Here is a 22,829-nt window from a genome sequence, read left to right on the forward strand (position 1 = left end):
ATAATATATAATGACAACTTTATGTATATGAAAATTAATTAAATATTTATCTGCATGAAATTCTTTATATAATTTAATCTTTAAAATTATGAAAATGATAATTATTATTAAAATTATTATTATTATTATTATATAATTATTATTTTACGTACCCATATAGAATTGAATTATTACAATTATTAAGATTAAATATATATATTAAAATTATAATATCGATCATTATTTCTATTTATTTATTTATTTTTTTTTTTTTTTTTTTGCTGTTGTCATCATCGTAATTATGACATTGTCAATTTTCATTTTAATGCGTTCTTTTTCACTTTTAATATTCTCAATTAAAAGATTCTAATCGATCGCGACGACAAAAATATTCACATTACTTGTAATATATCTACTTGTTTACTCTTTCGTAAATAATAAAGAAATTTTAGATGGATTAAGACATATGATCTATAGATCGATTTTATTATACGATGTTAGATGAATTATTATTAAGATATTGAAAGGAAAAAAAGAAATAGAGGAGAAAAAAAGAGGAAACCATAGAACAGGTAGTAATGTAATTATTGACGTAAACACCTGAAAAGAAACGTATATTTACACTTACATATGGACAATATTTATCACGAGTTGCATATACTTGCTAACACCTGTATAGATCATGTAGATACTATATAATATACATATATATATATATATATATATATGAAACACACGTAGATATATATAATCACGTATTTATACATAACATCAACAAATTAAATTTTATCTCAATAATTATTGTTCTAATAAATTTTTTTTCTTTTTTGTTGTTGTTGTTGTATTTTTTTTTTCTTTTTTTTTTTTGTTGTTCTTTTTCTTTTTCTTTTTCTTTGATAAATTTTACGCACTACATTAATAAAAAGAAGAGAATTTTCTTTTTCTTTTCCTTTTTTCTTTTTCCTTTTTTTCTTTTCTTTTTTTTTTTTTTTTTTATTTCTTTAACTTCTACGACGATGAAAACAAGTTGACAGAAAGGTTCTTGGCTTTGTAATACCATATCTTGTTCCGTTACAAGTAGCAGTCCTCCTCTTCACGCTGGTAAACGAGACTTTCGAGTAGAAAGAGATAGAGATTAACCAAGAGAGAGAGAGAGAGAGAGAGAGAGAGAGAGAGAGAGAGAGAGAGAGCGAGAGAGAGAAAGGGAGAGACAGACAGAGACAGAGAGATAGAGAAAGAGATTGTAACTTGTAAGTTTTAGCGGGTAAAGTATAGTTCAACCAAGCCACGTTGCATTCACTAACCGAGAGAGAGAGAAAGAGAGAGAGAGAGAGAGAGAGAAATTTTCTGGCCCTGCACATAACGGTACTTCTACTCTTCTTTTTCCATACCATATACACATATAAACACACACATATATATATATATATATATATATATATATATGTATGAGAGTCTCGATAGTATCGAAGAAGCATGTGAATCGTTATCTCTGTATTCAACTTTCAGAATACACCAGGGATCAAAGTTGAACTTTAGAGACCAATTTCTTTTCTCTCTCTCTCTCTTTTTCTCCAAATAATAATAATAATAATAATAATAATAATAATAATAATAATAATAATAATAATAACAACAATAATGATAATTTCCTTCTTTCTCTTTTTTGATATACTTATATGGTGTGTATATATATATATATATATATATATATATATATATATATATAAACAAACATACCTATATATTTAAGATTATGCATCTGAACAGCAGGTGAACTAGGAAAGTAATATATGAGATTACGCATATGCTTGGTCTGATATGTATCTATGTGTATATATATATAAACATGTATGTATATATGTATGTATGTACATACGAATAGACATGAGTATATATATATATATATATATATATATATATGTTTGTGTATATATAGCAAAGTAAACTAAACGTAATATATAGTGATTCCCAACGTATCCATGATTTTCGTACCAATTACAGAATGTTCTATCCTTCTCTAATAACAACTGGGAATTATTAGAAATGCCAAAACATTTAACGGTACATGACGTTTAGATTACGTCCCACGACTAATTATCCTTTAGGATAATTAAATATTGTTATTCGTCGTCAAGGGAATTCATTCCTTAATCGAACATTGAAAATCTGATATTAACGTAAATTCAATTAATTTCATTCGAAAGGTTATCTAACATTCGTTATTTCTTCATTAAAAGATTCTTTTACTTTTTTATTTTTATTTTTGTGTTGTCTATGCAAAATATTATGTAAAAGAATAAATGAGACAAAAAATAAAAGATAAGAAATTATATGTTAAAGTTAATCGTTACGAAATAAATTCTATATCGAGATGATATTGATAATAATTATTGAAAATAATTAACAGAAGGAAAGGAAAAGGGAAGGAAAAAGTTGAAAATTGCGAAAGAATTTAAAGTGAACATTAAAGTTTTCGTCGAATGGAAAAAAAGTTATACCGAGACGTAAATCGACTGATATTGAAATTAAAATGAATAATTTGACACGCGTATTATCATTTATACTTAACGACAATTAAAATTTCATTGAAATGATCCTTGGTAAAGAAGAAAAAACTTAGATTGCTTTCTCTTTCGTGTTTTTTCTTTTCTTTTTTTTCTTTCTTTTGTACGCCATTATTAAAAATATATTAACGTAGTTAAATCTTTCGTAACTGCGCGAAATTAATATCATTCAAATTGCAATTGTTCAATGAAAAATTGTTCGAATGTTGGTTATTAAGGATATATGAATTATATCTTAACGTGATAACATAAAGAATAAATTTGTATATTTCTGAATAAAAAAAAAAAAAAAAAAAAAAAAAAAAAAAAAAAAAAAAGAAAATAAAAAGACAAAGTAACAAAATTAATAGATCAGAAAGAATTTTCTAATGAAGATAATTGTTGTCGTACAAATCGCACTGTGTCACTTGGTGTTTCTAAGGGGAAAAAAAAGAAAAAGAAAAAAAAAACAGAAAAAAAGAAAAAGGAAATAGATAGAACTATGGCTATTCGTTATCCCAATTACCTTCTTTGTCTCTCACGCTTTCGTCCTATAGCCTTTAAAACTTTTACGAGCCTTAACTCGAATTATCGTCAACTGAGGTCTTTCAAAGTGAACGTTCATTCGTTCGCCATTTCTTTTTCTATCGATTCCAGTTCCATTTGGAGAAAAAAAGAAAGGAAGAAAGAAAGATAGAGAGAAAGAAAGAAAGGGAAGAAGGAAAAGGGCATTAGTCTGTTGTACAATTTTCTTTAACTTCGTACCTGAAAAATTTTATATATCTATATAAATATTCATAAAAATAAAGATCAAATGCAAAAACTTAACTAAAGTAAAATAATTAAATAAAAAATAATAATAATAATAATAATAATAATAATAATAATGATAATATATGTATATATAATTAAAAATTATGATTTTTAATTTATACAAAATTATTCATAAGTTCCTAAGTGAATTTTAAATAATCACTTACTATACTCCACGAGATCTTTTAAACGTAACTTTTGATTAAAATTACGAGTTACGAGTTATTTCGATAATTCCTAATCGTGCAGATATAATTTTGCTAATCTCGATGAACATTTCATTTTCTACAAAGAGAAAAGAAAAAAAGAAAAAAAAAAAAAAAGAAAAAAAAAGAAAAACAAACAAAAGAATACTATAACCAGACGATGAAAATAATAAGTAAGAAAAGATCTACGAAAAAAAAAAAACAAAAAAAAAACAAAGAAAGAAAAAAAAGGAAAAAAAAGGAAAAGAGAAAAATAGCCAGGAATGAAAAGGAAAAAGAAAAAAAATTATTTTACAGAGGAAATCGTCCCTTTTTTTCTTTCCTTACTACATTATTTATTTCTTATTTTATTTTATTTATTTTTTTTTTTTTTTTTTTTCTTATCCTTCACGTTTTTCTTGTCCAATGTAAATTAACACAATGCAATGGCCTTTAATGCATGAATTATAAAAACCGTTCTTTTCACACACAAATTCTCGCATATTGTTTCGTTCAAGGTTCCGCAGTCTGGGTAATTCGAATTACGTAAATGCTAGGATATAATATATCCAGAGAGACTTTCCCATCCGTCTAGCTACACGCATTGCCTTCTCTGTTTCTCCATCTCTCTCTCTCTCTCTCTCTCTCTCTCTCTCTCCGTCTCTTTTTCTCTCTTTTTCTCTTTCTCTCTGAATGGATCGAAATGGTGCGATACTATGGAAACCTGTTTTTACCATTCATGCAATCAACCTAACGGTCAACGACTCGGTCATTAAATGGACGATATATATATATATATATGTATATATATATATATATATATATATATATATATATATATATATATAACTTGACTTTCGATCATCGAAATTTATTAACTCGTTGATAAACATTATTCTCTCTGATTGCATTAACGTATGAAACGTGATTAGAATTTTAGTAAAAATTTCGTTAGAAAAAGATATGAAATGGAATAGAAATAATCGATAAAATAATATTGAGGAATGACATATGAAATAATAGAATGGAATAATATCAATAAAAAAAAAAAAAGAAAAGAAAAAAGAAAAAAAAAGAAAAAAAAAAGAGAATAATAAATCGTAAGAATATTGAAAATATTAAGATAAATATAAATTGTAAGAAATTGAAATAATAAAATGGAGTAATATAATTGTTTTTCTTTTTTTTTTCTTTCTTTTCATTTTTTTCTTATATATTGTTATTATTATTATTACTTTTTATATATACGTATTTATATTACTGTATGTATTACTTTATATATGTGTATATTTCTTGTTTTTTTTCTTTTTTTTTTTTTTTCTTTCTTTCTTTCTTTTTATTTAACATCATATCAATTTATTTTGAACGAAGAGACATTACGCGAGTCATGTGACTCTAATGTTCGATTAGGAATGTCTATGCAGGATGTCATGTCGATAATGGCCCGTGTTTAGCATAGTTCAGTGCCATTAAGTTGTTTAATCGTTAGAACGGTTCATCATGAAGTTAATGTCCTCTCGAGTTTACTTCAATTCTAACATTGAAATTCTAAGCTATATGTTTGTTCATAATATTCGATAAAAGGAAAATTTCCATTAAATTATAGAAAGATAATGCGACATTTTAGGCAATAATGAATTTAGATTAGGATATCAATTTATTCTTTTAAAAATTTTCTTTATCATTTTTCTCATATTATATTTTCAAAATGAGAATTTCATGGAAATTTCATTAGGGGAAAAAATGATTCATTAGAAAATCCAACGTTTTCTTTCAATATTTTTTAAATCGTTTTCTTTTCTTTTTTTTTTCTCTTTTATTTTTTTTTTTTTTTTCTTTTTCGCCTGAAAAGATTTAAAAGCAAATTTTTTCAACAGTAAAAATATCGATTACATAAAATGTAAAAAAGGATCTTTTAAATATGAGTTAAACGTTTTAATAATTTTACATTGACGATAACTATGCCGGAGAATATAGGAAGCACTTTAAAAGCCGATCGATACGGGATAAAAGTCATAACTTTATAAACACGTTGTATATAAAAGAAGTATATGAATACCTTCGTTGTTTATAAGAACGTTAAGTCATAGTTAACAAGATATTGTTAATAGTAATAATTGATATTTAATAATAAATGATATTTAATAAATGATAAATTAAATAGAAATTTATTCGTTTATATCCTCGATGACGTGAAAATCAACTCATAATAATTAATTAGAACAAAAGCATAAAATATTTAATATTTTATTATAGAATTACAAACGATTATTATAATTTTAATAAAATATTAATAATATGCTTTATAACGTGTGAACTTTCTTTTTGTGAGAAAAAAAAAAGAACAAAAAAAAAAAATTAATCACAAACCTTTCATTACAATTTTTATTATTTAATCAACTTCGAAAATTTTTCCTGCATGTAATTTTTTTTTTTTTTTTTTTTTTTCATACGTTTTATTTAATAATAAAATTTCGAGCAACATATATATATATATATAATAATAATAATAATAATAATAATAAATATAATATATGATTTATCTTATATAAAATATTTATATAGAAATAAATGTCTAATAAAAGATTTGAATGTATGTGAAAAATATATGTAGGACGTTTCATGTTCTTGTTTTTTTTCTTTCCTTTTTTTTTTTTTTTTCATAAGTCTGTCTACTATGCCTAATGCAAAACCGGATCGATGAGGTACTACGGAAAAGTAGTTAGAAAGTGGATCGACTTAGAATGGTATAGGATGATTAGAAGGAAGAAGATTGTGAGAATTGGATTGTGACATACTATTTTAAATGATAAGAAGTCTTGAACATGGTAAAAGTTTATCGTATAGATTATTACAAAATTTTACTGAATAAATTAGACATTTATTTTTATTATTATTATTCACTTTGAAGTAAATATAATAAATATAAAAAATATTATAAGAAATATAATAAATAATTTTTATTTATCATATATATATATATATTTTTTTTTTTTTCTAATTTTTTTTTAAAGATTTTATATATATATGTGTGTATTTTTTTTTTTTTTTTTCTTTTTTTTTTTTTTTATAAATTTATAAGGAAGATGGAAGATAGATAAAGTTTCAAATAAAATGGTGGTTAACTTGAGAATAACCACAACCGTTATAAGTCTCTCTAAGACGTCGAGAATTCTATCTTTTTATTTTTCTCTCCTTTTTTTTTCTTTTTTTTTTTTCCTTCTTTCGCTAAGAGTATAAAAGAATTGATTCAGGCGAACGCTTTGAAAAATAAATCGGCAAAAGTTTGAAATCGTCCAATAGAAAATATGACGCGTGAAACTATCGAGAGAAGTCAGATCTTCGTTTCAAATGTTCGAGAGCAATAAAAAAATTTTCCTTTACTTTCTTTAAAAGAGATTTCTCTCTCTCTCTCTCTCTCTCTCTCTCTCTCTCTCTCTCGTTCGCTCTCTCTATCTCCTTGTCACTTTTTTTTCTCTCATATAATTTTCACAAATATTCTACTATAAATATATTTATAGAAAGAAGAAGAAGAAGAAGAAGAAAAAAAAAAAAAGAAAATTATTAATGAAATCCAATTTGTTCAAATTTATGATAAATTGAATGATTTGTGATGATTGAATTATAAAATTTTAATGATATTAAAGATTTTTTTTCAATTTAAATATAATATAGATTTAATATATATATATAATTAAGTAATAACGTTACAAATTAAAAATAATTAAATAAGATGGAAGGATAGAAAATTAATAAATTAATGAAATAAATATTAACATTACAAAGCAAAATTATATATATATATATATATATAAATAAATTTTTTTTCTTTCTTCTTTTCTTTTTTTAAATTTACAAAGATTTAAAATTATCTTTCTTATTCTTATATTCGGTCGAGTGAGTTTCGTGTTCCGGGTGGCAGCCACCGGAAGTTCTTTCGACTCGATCCCTCTTGATTCTTCTCTTTTCTTTTCCTTTCCCACTTTTCTTCCCTCTCATTCTCTCTCTCTCTCTCTCTCTCTCTCTCTTTTTCTCATTCTCTCTCTTTCTCTTTTTTTCATTCTTTCGTTCCTTCGCATACATTCGTACGCGTGATTTCTTCCACGAGTTTTAATATCTCGAAAAGGTACTTCGATCTTTTGAACCCTAGCTCGATCCCCTTCGTTATCTCACGTTATTTAAAAAAAAAAAAAAAAAAAAAAAAAAAAGAAATGGAAAGAAAAAGAAAAAAAAATTTAATGAAACTTTTAAAGAAGATATATCACAATTTTTTATTGTTTCATTTTTTTATTCTACATATAAAAACATGTGCGAGTAAGATAGAAAAGACTTTTTAATTAGTATATATATATATATATATTTTTTTTTTTTTATTTATATAATCTTTTTATTATTTAATTTAGAGAAATATTTTTAAAATTTAAAATCGATTTTTTTGAGGTGAATGAAAACAAAAAAAAAAAAAAGAACCAAAACACAATGCATATGATTTAATCACGTAATGTTTCAAACGTTATTCAATCATGGTGTTCTTATAATTTCTTCGTTGATTGCCATTTATCGAATTGTCTTCAATCAGAATGATAAGGCGAAGGATTATTCTAGGAAATTTAGTTCATTTAGTAGAATTAGCCTATAACAATGATCATACAGTGCTTCATAAACTCATTATTTTTCTCTCTCTCTCTCTCTTTCTCTATCTCTCTCTGTCTCTCTGTCTCTCTCTCTTTCGCTTTCTATTTCTATCTCTAAATAACAGTATTTCCCATAAATAAAAAAGAAAAATATCCCCATATCTTTCTTTCTCTCTCTCTCTCTCTCTCTCTCCTAATATTTCATCTATTTTCTTAGATTCTTCTATTAATCTTCTACTTTTCTTCCATCTAACAATTCTTTAGCTTTATGCGTCTTAGCTGGCTTAGATAAAAAGAAAAAAAAAGAAAAAAAAAAAAAAATACTAAGCTTAGAGTATAAACTCTAGATGATTTATTTTCTTTCGTTCTTAACTTCTTCCATTATTACTTACTTACTTACTTACTTACTTACTTACTTACTTACTTACTTTCTTTCTTTCTTTTGTTCCTTTTTCTTGTTTAATCATTTTTTTTTTTTTTTTTTTTTTTTTTATAAGTATATACGAAGCATAAACAATTTATATATATATATATATATATCGCACAAATATACATGTAAATATAGTTTATAATTTGCATAATGGGTTAACAAAGATTTCGTATTGAAATTATTTCGAATAATACTGAATTGAGGTAAAATAAGAAATAATGAGGAAAAAAAAAGAAAGAAAGAAAAAAAGAAAAATACGAAATGAGATACGTGGTATTTTATTTTCTTCTCTCTCTCTCTCTCTTTTTTTTCCTTTTTTAATACATATAAATAAACTTCGCAATACTTTACACAGACCATACGTATCGATTAATGAAAATTATTAAAGGATGAACTTTTAATACCGGCTCAATTCTATTGTGCATATTTGCATTGTGTTTAAATTTTATTATCATTTAAAAAGATTGTAAAATATTTGCTAACCTGATAGATATAGATCATCTAATTAAAATGGAATAATAATTAATTGTTACGTAATACATATTCGATTTTCAGTATATAACACGAGAACAATGACATAATGTATGACATATATGGTCTAATATCGTTACTACGAGAATAGCTAACGTGGCTTTATTCGTATCTACATATATATATATATATATATATATGCATATAGTATGCGTACATATTAATATATATATATATATATATATATACAGGTACATACTAACGCAGAAACTATGGTCGCATATGTGCACGTTAAAAAGAGATTACTATGTATCTGGGTCGTGTAGTCGTAGTCGAGTTAACGTGAGAAAATCTCAATAACGCAATACTATTCGAAAAATACAGTTGAATCAACTTTATATGTTACATCGAAGTTCATACTTCAATTTATTTTTTTTTTCTTTCTTTCTTTCTTTTTTCTTTCTTTCTTTTTTTTTTTTTTTTTTTTTTTTTAACGATTCTAATCCAAAAACAAAATTAAAAATAAAACGTCACGATGAAATATTATAAAATCAAAGGTAAAAAAGAAGAAAAGAGAGGAAAAGAGGAAAACAAAATTATGGCCATATTCAACGATCATTAATTTTTTTCTCTACGATTTGGTAGCTAAAGAAAGAAAGGAAGAAGGAAAAAAAAAATAAAAAAATTATGACGGAAAGGAGAACGAGATGGAGCGGGAGAGAAAGGAAAGAAAACAAAAAGCATAAATGAGACAAATGAATTTATCGTTGGACCAAATAAAATAAATATTATGTTCAGCTTGTAACTATAAATATATTGTACTGTGAACAATTTTAAAATTAGTTGTTTCATCGTCTAAAGACCATTGTTCTCGAATAGTTCTATTATAAAACACTGTAGGTGCATTGCATAATATCGCTACAAGAGACTAGACTATTATTACTAACGTAAAAGCAAAACTACTAGCAAAGTCGAAGGAAAATCGCGTTTAAAGTGTTACAACAATGGAATTATTTGAACGAGGAAGGAGAAAAGGAAAAAAGAAAAGAAAAAAAAAAAAAAGAACGAAAAGAAAAATAATGGTATAAAGAGAGATCATCAATCGAATTAAACTTAAATCGTTTGGATTAATTAGATGTCAAAAAATTACATTTGAAAAGAATTTATCGCAAAGATAAAAAAAAAATTTTTTTCAAGTTAAACAACGTTCTAGTATGAACTTTGCTCGGATGGGTGACCCATTGATAAAAAGTTAAATGATGTAGTACTACGAGCCAAAGTTCGTTTGAATGGGGATGATCCATTGATAATAAATAAAAGAGTTAAGCGACATTCTAGTATGTACTACGATTGGATGGGTGACCTCATTGACAAAAAAAAATTAAGCAACAATCGAATATGAACCTTTGATCGGATGGGTGACTCTAATATTTTTTTTTTCTTTTTTTTTTTTTGTTATAGGAAAATACTAAGGGAATCAAGTTTTTTATTTGTTTATTTTTTTTCTTGAAATATATTGAACATATGAAAAGATATTACCGTATATAAGTCTTAAAAAATTCGTACGAGTATAATTACTATTAAAGTAAAAAAAAATATAAGTATCGTTTAAATATGATATTCATATATAAATATTTTTTTTGTTTTGTTTTTTAATACAATTAACTTTTTTTTTTTTTTTTTTTTTATAAATATATCAATAGTTCACTGAACGCAATTTTTCTTCGATTTCGCAAGACGTGTCAGCTGAATCAAATGATTTTAATTATTTTTATTCTATGTCCTATTTTCTTTCTCTCTCTCTCTCTCTCTCTTTCTATTTCTGATAAATGAAAGAGTCGTATTAGATTAGATCATACGTGTCCACCCACACGCAACGTTCTAGGTAAATCCACAGTGTCAAAGGTCAAGCTCGTGCTTGGTCTTTAAATTTGTCATAAGTTACGTCATACTACTACAGTCAAAAAAAAAAAAGAAGAAAGGAAGAAAAAAGAAACAAATAGATTACGTTTAACTTTAGAGGAAAAAAAGAAAAGCAAAGAAAAGAAACAATTTTTACGATCACGTTGATTGATGATGATGCCTCTCACGTTTAACAACGTTGAACGAATCCTAATCAAAATCTAAAACCTAATTACGTGTCAGTTATTACGATGAGGAGAAAATTGACATATTATTTCTTCGGTATTCAATGAACACCCGTAACAATCCATATCATAATAATTAAGTTTCAAATAAATTAAAAGAAAACAAAAGAGATTATTTTTCTCTTTTTCCTTTTTTTTTTCTGTTTACTATCAGTCACAATCAAAATCGTAAATAAAATATATATATATATATATATATATATATATATATATATTTGTAGAAATACATTTTGTAAAAGCCATTCAACTGTTTAATCAGCCGAATTAATCGAAATCGTAAAAATTCGCCTTAATAATTAATTGCAATGGATCGATGTATATACACACATATATATATATATATATTTTTTTTTTTTTATTTTTTTCTAAGTATCCAAATAAGTGTCCGAACTAATTAAAATAGATGGAGCGATCACGTAAAAAAAAAAAAGAAGAAAAGAAAGAACCGAATATTTCATTTTCTTTTTTAAATACTTTACTATCTAGCCTAATAAAAGGAATAATAATCATTGGATAAAACGGTATAAAGAAAAATCGTTAAGATTAGTCGAACAAATTAGATCTAAATTAACTGTAGATATTTATTAACCATGAAAAAAATGGCTAATCCTATCAGCGAGAAGCTCAGCGAACTAATTTTCTCGGTTCAGATGGTGAAAACGAGCCACGGAACAATGCATTTTAATATAATTAATGACGAATACCGTGAGTTCGCGTAAGTAAAGAAGATTAAATGCTCATTAACAAAATAATGTTGTTTAATTTTTTTTCTTCTCTTCTCAATTTTTTTTTTTCCCTTCCCTTTTGTTCTCTCTTCGTATTCATTCTGCTAATAAAAAATTAATTAACATGAATTTATTAGAAAATAATTGCATTTATATTTTGGTTTTTCCTTTTTTTTTTTCTTTTTTTTTTTCTTTTTTTATTATACAAGAATTACGATTGATTTAGATTTATTTCATAATAACAGTCTCGTATATTTATTTAATATATATTATATATGTAAACTATAGTGAAAAAGAAAGAAAAATTTATTTAACAAAAAAAAAAAAACCAAGTTAAAAATAATAATAATAACAATGATACGCAATATTATTGCATATATATATATATATATGTGTGTGTATATATACATATATATACAAGTAGTAATCATAAACTAGATATCTTATCATGATAGTAAAAGAATAGAAAATGTTGATAATGGTAAATTATCAGTAACATGAGAGAAACTTTAAACGTAACCGAGTTAAATCGTGATATCGGTCTGTACGTACCTGTATTATAATAACTTAGATATCAGGAACGTGACTGCCATTGTTCGAATTTCATTCGTACAACATCGTAAATTAAAATATTGTTCTCTTTATTCTGTTCACCTACTCTTTATGAATTTTTATATTTCACTGAATATACAGGTCATATATAATAAGCCTGTTATTATGAAAATGATCTATCTATCTATATAATATAATAAATTTTACACACACACACACACACATACACAATACATATTTATTATGAATATTATTAATATTGTTGTTGTATAAAATAAATAATAATAATTAAATATTTTGAAAGGATTATTTTTATAATCATTGACGCATATATGTACTTACATAACAATCTTATAATTAATATTTACATTTGTAAATATTTAATTGTAATTTTGTATTTAAACCATTTCTGTAATATATATATATATATATATATATATATATATATATATATAATAATTTTTCTATAAATACTGATTTATTATAGATATCAGTATGAGATAGGGAAGTTGATGAATCATTTTCTCAAACGCATACCTTCCATCCATTTTTGTCGAGACACCTGTGCCTTTCGGTTTCCTCTTAATTAAGCAAACAGTCGTCTTTTCCTGGTAAGAAGTGTGAAGGAACCGGAAATACAGTAGCGAAGAATGGATCCTTTACCATTTAATATTCCTACGACGTTACGAATGAGTGGTATTTACAACATATCCTATTCCTATCCTATACATATTTATGATATATTATTCGTGTATATGCATTTTTCTTCCTTTTACCCTTCAAAAAATATATATATATATATATATATATATATAGTTTTAATAAAATAATAATTTAATAAAATAAAGTGATAACAAATTTTCAGAAAAGTTAAACGACGTACGAGACGAAAGTTTAGTCGGATGGGTGACCCATTGATAAAAAGTTAAACGACATACGAGCAAAAGTTTACTCGGATGGGTGACCCATTGATAAAATGTTAAGCGACATTATAGTATAAACTTTCGTCGGATGGGTGACCCATTGATCAAAAGTTAAGCAACATTATAGTATAAACTTTGTTCGGATGGGTGACCCATTGATTAAAAGTTTTAAACAAATATTCGAAAGATGTATTATTTTAATCAGATGGATGTCACCCATCGAAAAGCAAAATATATATATATATATATATACAAATATGTACAAAAGATTTGTGTTATGTATAAATTGTATAATTTATATATTTTCTATTAACAGCTGGTACAGCTGCGGAAAAGGGTTACTTTGGACCATGGAGGCAATGCAAGTTCCTTTTATATGGTCGAGAAAGATGTGGCCAAGGTATCTCAAGGTTTCAACCAGTGTGTGAGTTCTTAATAAATCTTTTATTTATAATATATATATATATATATGACACATAAATGCACACGTATATATGTACGTGTACAATACAAAATATATAAAAAATTTATGCTACAAATTTGAGTCTGAAATCATAACGAAATAACCATCAAAAATTTACATAATAAATGATCCCCGTTTTAATAAAATGTTATAAAATACAAATTAAGGTTATAAATATGACAATTAAATTGTGCTCCCTTTAGAAAAAAGAAAAATTAAATTACAAAATAAAAAAAATTAAACAAAAGAAAATCAAAATAAATATAATAAATGATCTGTTCTAACGAGATAAGAATTAATCAACGATGAATATATGTATCTCGATTTATCGCGTTCGAACTAATATCGCAAATTAATGACTAAAGTAATTAAAACTCACAATATTACAGTTAATGAATGGATATATATATATATATACTTATCGTGGATTAAATTTATAAAACAAATGAGATCGTTTCTTTTGTTTTTTTTTGTTTCTCTCATTTTTTTTCTTTTTTTTTTTTTTATTTCATCCCAACAAAAATATAAGGATGGATAAACAAGTGTTCATAGGTGATTTTTACAAAATTTTTTTTTTTCTTTTTTTTTGGATTGTATAACGATCAAGTCTAATTAGAAGATTAAGAAAAAAATGATCGAAAACAGTGAGCGATTATTAAAATCATTTAGAAAGTTATATTTCATCCTGTATCTTCATGAAATATTTCTTTTTTTTTTTTTTTTTTTTTTATACACACACATTACATTATATATTATTTAATATGTGTATGTATGTGTATATATATATATATATATATATATAGAGTAAATTAATGAAACGATAAACGTTAAACGATAAAATTCTAACGATAAAATTCTAACGATATAGCCAATATTATTATACTACTGTTTTCAGTGGCTGTGTGGGTGGCTGGATTGGCTGCTGCAGCAGCTTCTACGTTACTCGCCATATTGGTTGGCCTTGCCGTACTTCAGCTTGCCATGGCTTCATCTGCGAAGAAGGTTGTCATTTCGTATAGCACTGCTCTTATCGGCAAGGTCGCTTTAGCAACCTTGGCAAGTAAGTATGGAAAATAATTTATCCCTGTCATTTCTTTTTTACATTCCTTCTTCGATTTCATTTAAATTAATATATGTTAATAGAAGGAAAAATTAATAGAAAAAAAAAAAAAAAAAATTAAAGATGCCAAAGGTACGATAGGATTCGATGGAAATGAGAGAACAAAATAAAAAATAGAAAATATTTTTTTTTAATATTTTACGATAAGATAAATAAATATTAGAAATTAAATGAGAAAGATTAAATGAATCTATAATGATAATAATAATGATAATGATAATTTTATTAATTATATATTACAATTCAATATCCTTTAATATTTTTTCTCGTTATTTATTCCTTTTTATCATCAAGGGTATTATATAATATACAATTTCCGAGGTAACCAAAGTTATATGTAGGCGTTCTAATAATACGAATGCAAAGTAAAACAAATTACCATATCAGCGTCAACATTTTTAATCCTATTTCACATTCTTTATGGAAAATTAGAATATTTATATAAATGATATTTCTAATTTTTGCGAATTCAAAAGAAAAGAAGAAGAAAAAAAAAAGGAAAAAAAGAAAAAAATTCCAATATTTAATGAAGTAAATTTATTGATAAGAAGGGAGAAAAGAAAAGAAAAAGCAAAGGAGTTTAAAATAAGAGGAAAATAAAGAATAAAAGAAAAAAAAAATAAAATAAAATATATAGTACGAATAAAATTATTGCCCGAACTTTTTTGACGATTTGGTATTTAGAATAATAGATTAGACGATATTTCCGGTGTTCGAAGAAAAAAAAAAAAAAAAATAAAAAAAAATAAAAATTTATCGTTTAAGAAGATTTAAATAAGGGGGAGGAAGTTTAAATACAACCTTGATAGTCGAATAAAGGAAGCATCTTGAATTCCAGAATGTGCATTCGAGTAGAGAAATCCTTTTTTCCCTTCTTAGTGTTAGAGAGAGAGTCGTTTCATAATCCACCGGATACGCTAGAATTACTAGTCGCTTGCGCTGCTTAGTGGCCTACTTACCCTTAGTGAAAGAATCGAATGTCTATGATAGATCTTATTACAGTAATATGATATTTTCTAATGTCATAGAATCAACTATGTTATTGCTCTTATTGTTTTTTTATTTTCTTAATTATTACCTATTTACATATTATATGTATATATATATATATACATGGATATTCTTTATTTATTTAATTATTATTAATTAGATCAATTAGTATACTCGTCTAAATTGAAAGAAATACTAATACGATTAGAACGTTCCTATTCCACCTATATATATCCTCTTTTTTTTTCTGAATGATTACACTAAAAAAAAAAGAAAAAAAAAAAAAAACAAAAAAAAAAAGGAAAAGGATTAGATCGACAAAAAAAGGAAGACAAATTTTTTTCGAGTATCCTTAAATAAATTATCTCATTAGTTAATTTCTATTTAAGTATCTTATTTGTGATGTTAATGAGTATTTTTTTTTTTCTTTTCTTTTCTTTTTAATCTTCAGAAACGATTAGGCTGAATGATAACGCAATTCATCTGATTCGTTTTTCTTCTTTGTTTCATTTTCTTTTTTTTTTTTTTTTTTTTAGCGTCATTGGCCATCGTAGCTGCGAGTTTATTTGCTTTGCAAACGGATGACAGAGCGAACAGTTTCGTTGTTTCAAGAGGAGAAGCTTTTTATATGCAGGTAAGATATCGTTTATTACATTTCTAATCTTTCTACGAAGTACCCTCTCTCTCTCTCTCTCTCTCTCTCTAAAAAGAATAAAATTGAAATTAGAATAGATAATTTCGAGCCGTTATTTCCTGTGTTCTTATTTATTTATTTATTTTTCTTTTTATTTTTCACGAGAGATTAAAAATTTCGTTCGATTATTTTTCTCTTCCTACCTTTTGTTTATTTTTTCTTTTGTTTCCTTGTTTCTTTTTTTCTTTTTTTTTTTTTTTTCGTTTCTTTAACACGATCAACAAAACTTTAATATGACGAAGACTTTAAGGAAAATTTACGGGGTAATTTAAATTTCCATTGAGGAGGTCATAGGGTGACCCAAAGGTCATGGGTTCGCCATTCCTTTATACGTACATAGATACTCTAGTAACTTTTTTCTGTACTCACATGATCACACATACATACATATATACGTTACATAGTTACGTACACATAATCATTACCGTTATTCTCTGAAGTCGTTTGCTCGTAACACGCAATGAGGAAGAGAGAGAGAGAGAGAGAGAGAGAGAGAGAGAGAGAGAGAGAGAAAAAGAGGACGAATAGTTGTATGTATGTATGTATGTATGTATTTATCTATCTATGTATGTATGTATGTATGTATGTATGTATGTATATAGTAGTCCTACAGTAGTCCCGCATAGAACTTCTCGTTTTGTCATTTATCTCGGCTTTAGTAGAACCTGTTGCGCCTATCGGACGGAAGAAAACCGTTCGTTGATCTATCCTCTTCAGCCCTCAGCCCTCAGCCCTCTCTTTCTACCCCCCCCCCCTCTCTCTCTTTCTCTCTCTTACACACATAAACAGTCTATCTTGTTTTCGTCACGTTGATGTTACGACGTGCCACTCTTTTTTCTTCTTATTTCTACAGGTGCATCCGATATAGAAAGAAAAAGAGAGAGAGAGAGAGAGAGAGATGCTGTTCCTATTATCCCTCTTAGCCCTCGATCGCCTCTCTCTCTCTCTCTCTCTATCTCTCTATCTTTTTCTCTCTCTCTCTCTCTCTCTCTCTCTTATATACAGTCTATTTTCTCTTCGTCACGTCGATGTTACGATGTGCTACTCTTTTTCCCTCATCTTTCTACAGGTGCATCTGATAGAGTGAAAGAAAGAGAGAGATAGAAGGATGCTGTTACTGGTACATCGCGTGTAATACGTACACATAAATATGTATACCTGTTGCGAAACTGATGGTTCCGCTAGGATATAATGAATCAATAACCATAACTATTTTCACTACGTTATCACTCATTTATCCTAAACGATTATGTTCCATTTTCTTCTTTTATAAAATAACGATAAATGAAATTTGTTAATTAGAGAATAAATATCTTTTGTAATTTTAACGATCTGTTAAAGAGTCATTCTTTTTGGGGAAAAATTTCTATGTATGTATAATATTTATGTGAAATAAATTGGATACTAAATTAAAAAGTAAATAATAGGATTTAGATCAAGATTGAAGGGAGAAAAAAGTTATTTCAGAGAAAAAACATTTCTTTATTATAAACTAATCACGTTTTACTGTACGATCGCATCGATTCTTAATGAATTCTATTGGATTTTTCCGTTGTGTGAAAAAAGAAAAAAAAAACGCTGCGAGATAAAAACTAGAAATGAAAAAGAAAAGGAAAAAAAAAATATATATATATATATATATATACATAATTGAAGTGAAAAGAACATTCCTATTCGACGTATATCGTGATCAATTAGATATTATACGATAGATTAGTATTGGATTACGATCAAAAAAAAAAGAAGAAAAAAGAAAAAAATATACATTTCATGAAAAAATTCTTTTACAAACAACGTTCTATATCTGATTAGACGAATTCATAATGAATTTTATTGGTTTTTTTTCTTTTTTTTTTTTTTTTCCCCGTAGCACATACGGATAAATGTAAAACATCGACAAGATAAAATACGTGGAATTTTATATCGCGGAAAAAAAAAAAGAAAAAAAAAAACGAAAACAGAATTTCCCAGTAGACATGTTCTGAGATTAATTATATTATAATATCATCCGATAGATTTAGCGTTGGATCGAGATTAGGAAAGGAAAAAGAAAAAAAAAAAAAAAAAAAAAAAAGAAAAAGGAAAAAGTAAATAAATGAATAAATTGATGAAAAAAAAATTTTTTTTTTTAGAAACAAATCACGTTTTATAATCGATCATACGAATTGATAATGAATTTTAATTGGTTTTTCCGCGATATATAAAACGTCGACTAAGATAAAATACAAGGAATACATTAACGCACGAGATAAGATTCTTAAACGTATGAAAGTTAAGCGTGTGTACGATCGGTGGAGTATTAAATGGTTTAAAGGCCATCTGATCGTGGTCGAAGAGGACGACGAAGTCAACGACGACGACGACGATAACGACGACAACGACGACGACGACGACGACGAAGATGACGACGAAGATGACGACGATTCGTTCGCAGGTGTTCTTTAAGTCTGTCCTCGAAGGGGACAAGAGAGGGATAGGGAAATAAGTGGATAGGGGGATAAAAGGGGAGGAGCCAATGCACGTTTAGTATGTGTAAGAGCACCCACGAGTCGTGGTGCTCTTTAAAAACAATGAGACGACATTGTCGGTCCTGCAGTGAACGTTTCGATTTCGAACAAGCTCGTTCTTAATTTTTCTTTTGCTTTCTTCATTTTCCTTTTTTCTTATCTTTTTTTTTTCTGTTTCTTTTCCTTTTTTTTACGCGATTAGAAGTTTCTTTTTTTCTTCTTTTTCTTTTTTCTTTCTTCTTTTCGCACGCGTGAAAATACTGCGACGATCTTGTCGTTAGGACGATTAGAACGAAACAAGAAGAAGAAGAAGAAGAAGAAGAAGAAGAAGAAGAAGAAGTTGAGAAAGTTGGGGTAAATAAATTTTTTTACGATTCACCCAATTAGAAATTTCATATACGTTTATGGAATTATGAAACGAGATTTAGAAAATGGCATTCTTTTTTTAAAGTTGAAAACATTAATAAAATGGGATAAATGAGTTGTTTGTGCTATCACGTCATTAAAAGTTTCACATGTGTTCGTGAAATAAGAAGATTTAAAAAATGGTATCCTTCTTTTTTTTTTCACGATTTAAAAAAGTGCAACAGTGAATTTCGTCGTCAATACGAAAAGATGACGAAAAGTGAGAATTGAAAAATAATCTCTTTGTACTTGGTACTTTTGTGTTATTTATCTTACTGCAAGAAGAAAGAAATGGAGAGATTGAAACAAATATCAATCGAAAAGGATCAATTTATAAAGTATTAATATTTTTCTTGTTATTGTTGTTATTGTTCGTAATCGTATGATCGTGAAAATACATACATGTATATATATATATCAGACGAGAATAAACATATGACCGTCATGTTGGAGTTACATCACAGTATTGGTGGTGTCGGTGGTGTTAGTGGTAGTGGTGGTATTGGTGGTGGTGGTGGTGTTGGTGGTGGTGGTGGTTTTGTCGGTATTACGGGAAGAAGAAGAAGTAGTCGTTTGAAAGGTGCCAAGGACGAAATTGAATTGGATAGAAGGAACAAGCAGAAACGGGGCAAGGTAAAGGTCGTTTTCTACATCGACATTGAAACATGAATCGTCACCAAACGGAGAGAATGAAAATTACACGTGGCCTTGAACGACTAGTCTCGACAAGATAGCAAGAGACGTATAAACTAACCAGATAGATAGAGAGAGAGAGAGAGAGAGAGAGAGAGAGAGAGAGAGAGATAGAAAGAGAGAGGGACTATAGTTTTCTTTCGCGAAGATAAAACTATTGTTCACGTCCAATGATGAATCACAAATATTCTTCGTGTCTGAATGTTATAAACAAATCGTGCTTTTTCAAAATTTCCGAACGTGCAATAAGTCGAAATAAAAAGAAACGAAATAAAAAAACTAATGAGAACTAATATTTTAATTCTCTTTCGATTGATTGAAATATAAAAAAAGGAAGAGAGAGAGAGAGAGAGAGAGAGAAAGAAAAAAAAATAATTATTATTTTTTATTAACGTTTCCAAGCGAGTACCCATTAAATCAATTCGTTAAAAATTTTTACGACTATTTTCTTAAAGATAACAAAGGAGGGAGAGAGAGAGAGAGAGAGAGAGAGAGAGAGAGAGAGGGAGAGAGAGAGGAAGAAAAAAAATACCCTTTCATCCCTTTCATCTCCGTTCTTTCCCTTTTCCTTTTTTATTTATTTTTTTTTCCTTTTTTTTTCTTTCTTTTTTTTTTTTTTTTTTTTTTTTTTTTGTATATCCCAGCCCATGACGAGATGATCCCTTCATTTTTTATTGTACTGTAGCGAGGAGTTAAGTAAAAAAAAGAAGGGTTTGTAGTAATTATTTCGTTTCTTATTACTTACGCAAAGATGATTATCAATGAAAAAGAGAAAAATAAAGAGAGAGAGAAAGATATATATATATATATATATATATATATATATATATATATATATAGTATAACATTGTACTATTAATTATTATATCGAAACGACAATGGTTTGACGTTTTCTTTGTTGGCTGCTAATTAAATTCCCTCGTCTCTCTCTCTCTCTCTCTCTCTTTTTCTCTCTCTTTCATTGTCTCTCTCTCTATCTATCTCACTTTGTCTCACTATATCTCTCTCTCCCTCACTCCTTTTCTCCTCAACCAGAATCATTTATTTCGTGTATGGGATGTCTATGCGTATCTGTGTATCCGTCTGGTGGTGTGTCTATGTGTGCGTATGTGTGTGTATGTGTATGTGTCACATCAAATTGTTCATTCGTTCAGTTGAGAAATTTAAAACGTGAAAACGACGTGTTTGAACAATAACCAAAAGAGATAATCAGATTTTGTATTTGACAAGATATGTGAAAAGGGTAAAGTTTTAATAGAAAACTTTAATGTTATTATATAATAACAATGTAATATTTTATACGAGAAATTAGCTTCATCTTCTATGAAGCAGCCACTCTTTTTATTTTTATTGCATATTATAAAATAATATTCATTTGTACAGATATAAGAAATTTTATATATATATATATAATTTTTTAATTAATAATTTTTCTTTCTCCCTCTCTCTCTATATATATATATTTTTCTTTTTTTTTTTTTTTGATAGAGAAAGAATTTTTATGAGAGAAAGAAGGAGAGAAAGAGAGATAAATATTCTACGAAATAATAATAATAATAATAATAATAATAATAATAATAATAATAATAAAAATTAATTAATCGAAAATGATTTAACGTTACAGTTAGCTGCCATTGCCTTGAACTTTGGCGTGCTCGTCTCTGCCGTTTACGAGGGAATTTACGCACGAAGGGGTGGCGACCCTACGAAGCTAAGAACCATCCCTGATCCTCGTGCAGCTACCATAAATAATCCAGGATATCGAGAACACCATCGACCGACGAATGGTATGTCTTTTATCTAACTATAAGCTGATTTATAATTTTAGACTACCTTTTTATAAACGATCCATATCCATGATTTTTACTGTTATTATTATTATTATTATTATTACACTTTGATAATTGTCATTAATTAGATAAATCATTAGAATATTTTAAAGATCGACTAATTAAAGAGACTAATTAGCTTAGCTGGATTAAAATCTCTCATGATTTTCAATACAAATATCTATTAAACTTGATATCCCTTTCTTCTTCTTTTTCTTTTTCTTACTTTTTTCTTTTTTGTTTTTTTTTTTTTTTTTGATCAAGAATTAAAAATTAAATATTTTGATGTAAAGCAAAAAAATAAAACAAAAGAGAGAATGTGAAAGAGAGAAAAACTGTTATAAAGATCAAAAAAGGAAGAAAAACATTTTCAAATTTCACAAACTAGAAAATTGAATTAAACTTTGATAGGAAACGATCAAGATAAAAAAAAAGAAAAAGAAAAAGAGAGAGAGAGAGCTGTTTTTAAAGTGTTCCTGTAATATGGCAACCCTTCGTACCGCTTATACGTTCAATATGTATACTCATGACATACAAATATATTTGCTCAATGAGAATGTTAAAGAGAGAAAGAGAGACAGTGAGATTCTGAAAATGCCCCTGTATTATAGCAACCCTTCGTTCCGCTTGAACGTTCAACATACGTATTTGCCTATATTGTGGCGCAGTAAATTGCGGTATCTCAAGGAATTTACTTGCAGAGTAATTTGAAATGTCAAGTTA

At 26.8% G+C, this 22,829-nt stretch overlaps 1 protein-coding gene across 1 annotated transcript in view; it reads left to right on the plus strand.

Moving 5' to 3' along the window:
- LOC124429101 overlaps positions 1–22,829 on the plus strand; it is a 31,457-nt gene that overhangs the window by 6,011 nt on the left and 2,617 nt on the right. The window contains exons 2-5 of the mRNA XM_046973942.1: positions 13,722–13,829; positions 14,764–14,928; positions 16,515–16,612; positions 21,902–22,064. Coding sequence (XP_046829898.1) covers positions 13,722–13,829; positions 14,764–14,928; positions 16,515–16,612; positions 21,902–22,064 — 534 coding nt within the window. The remainder of the gene's footprint in view (positions 1–13,721; positions 13,830–14,763; positions 14,929–16,514; positions 16,613–21,901; positions 22,065–22,829) is intronic.

The sequence above is a fragment of the Vespa crabro genome, chromosome 14, assembly GCF_910589235.1.
Source record: "Vespa crabro chromosome 14, iyVesCrab1.2, whole genome shotgun sequence".
Taxonomy (NCBI): domain Eukaryota; kingdom Metazoa; phylum Arthropoda; class Insecta; order Hymenoptera; family Vespidae; genus Vespa; species Vespa crabro.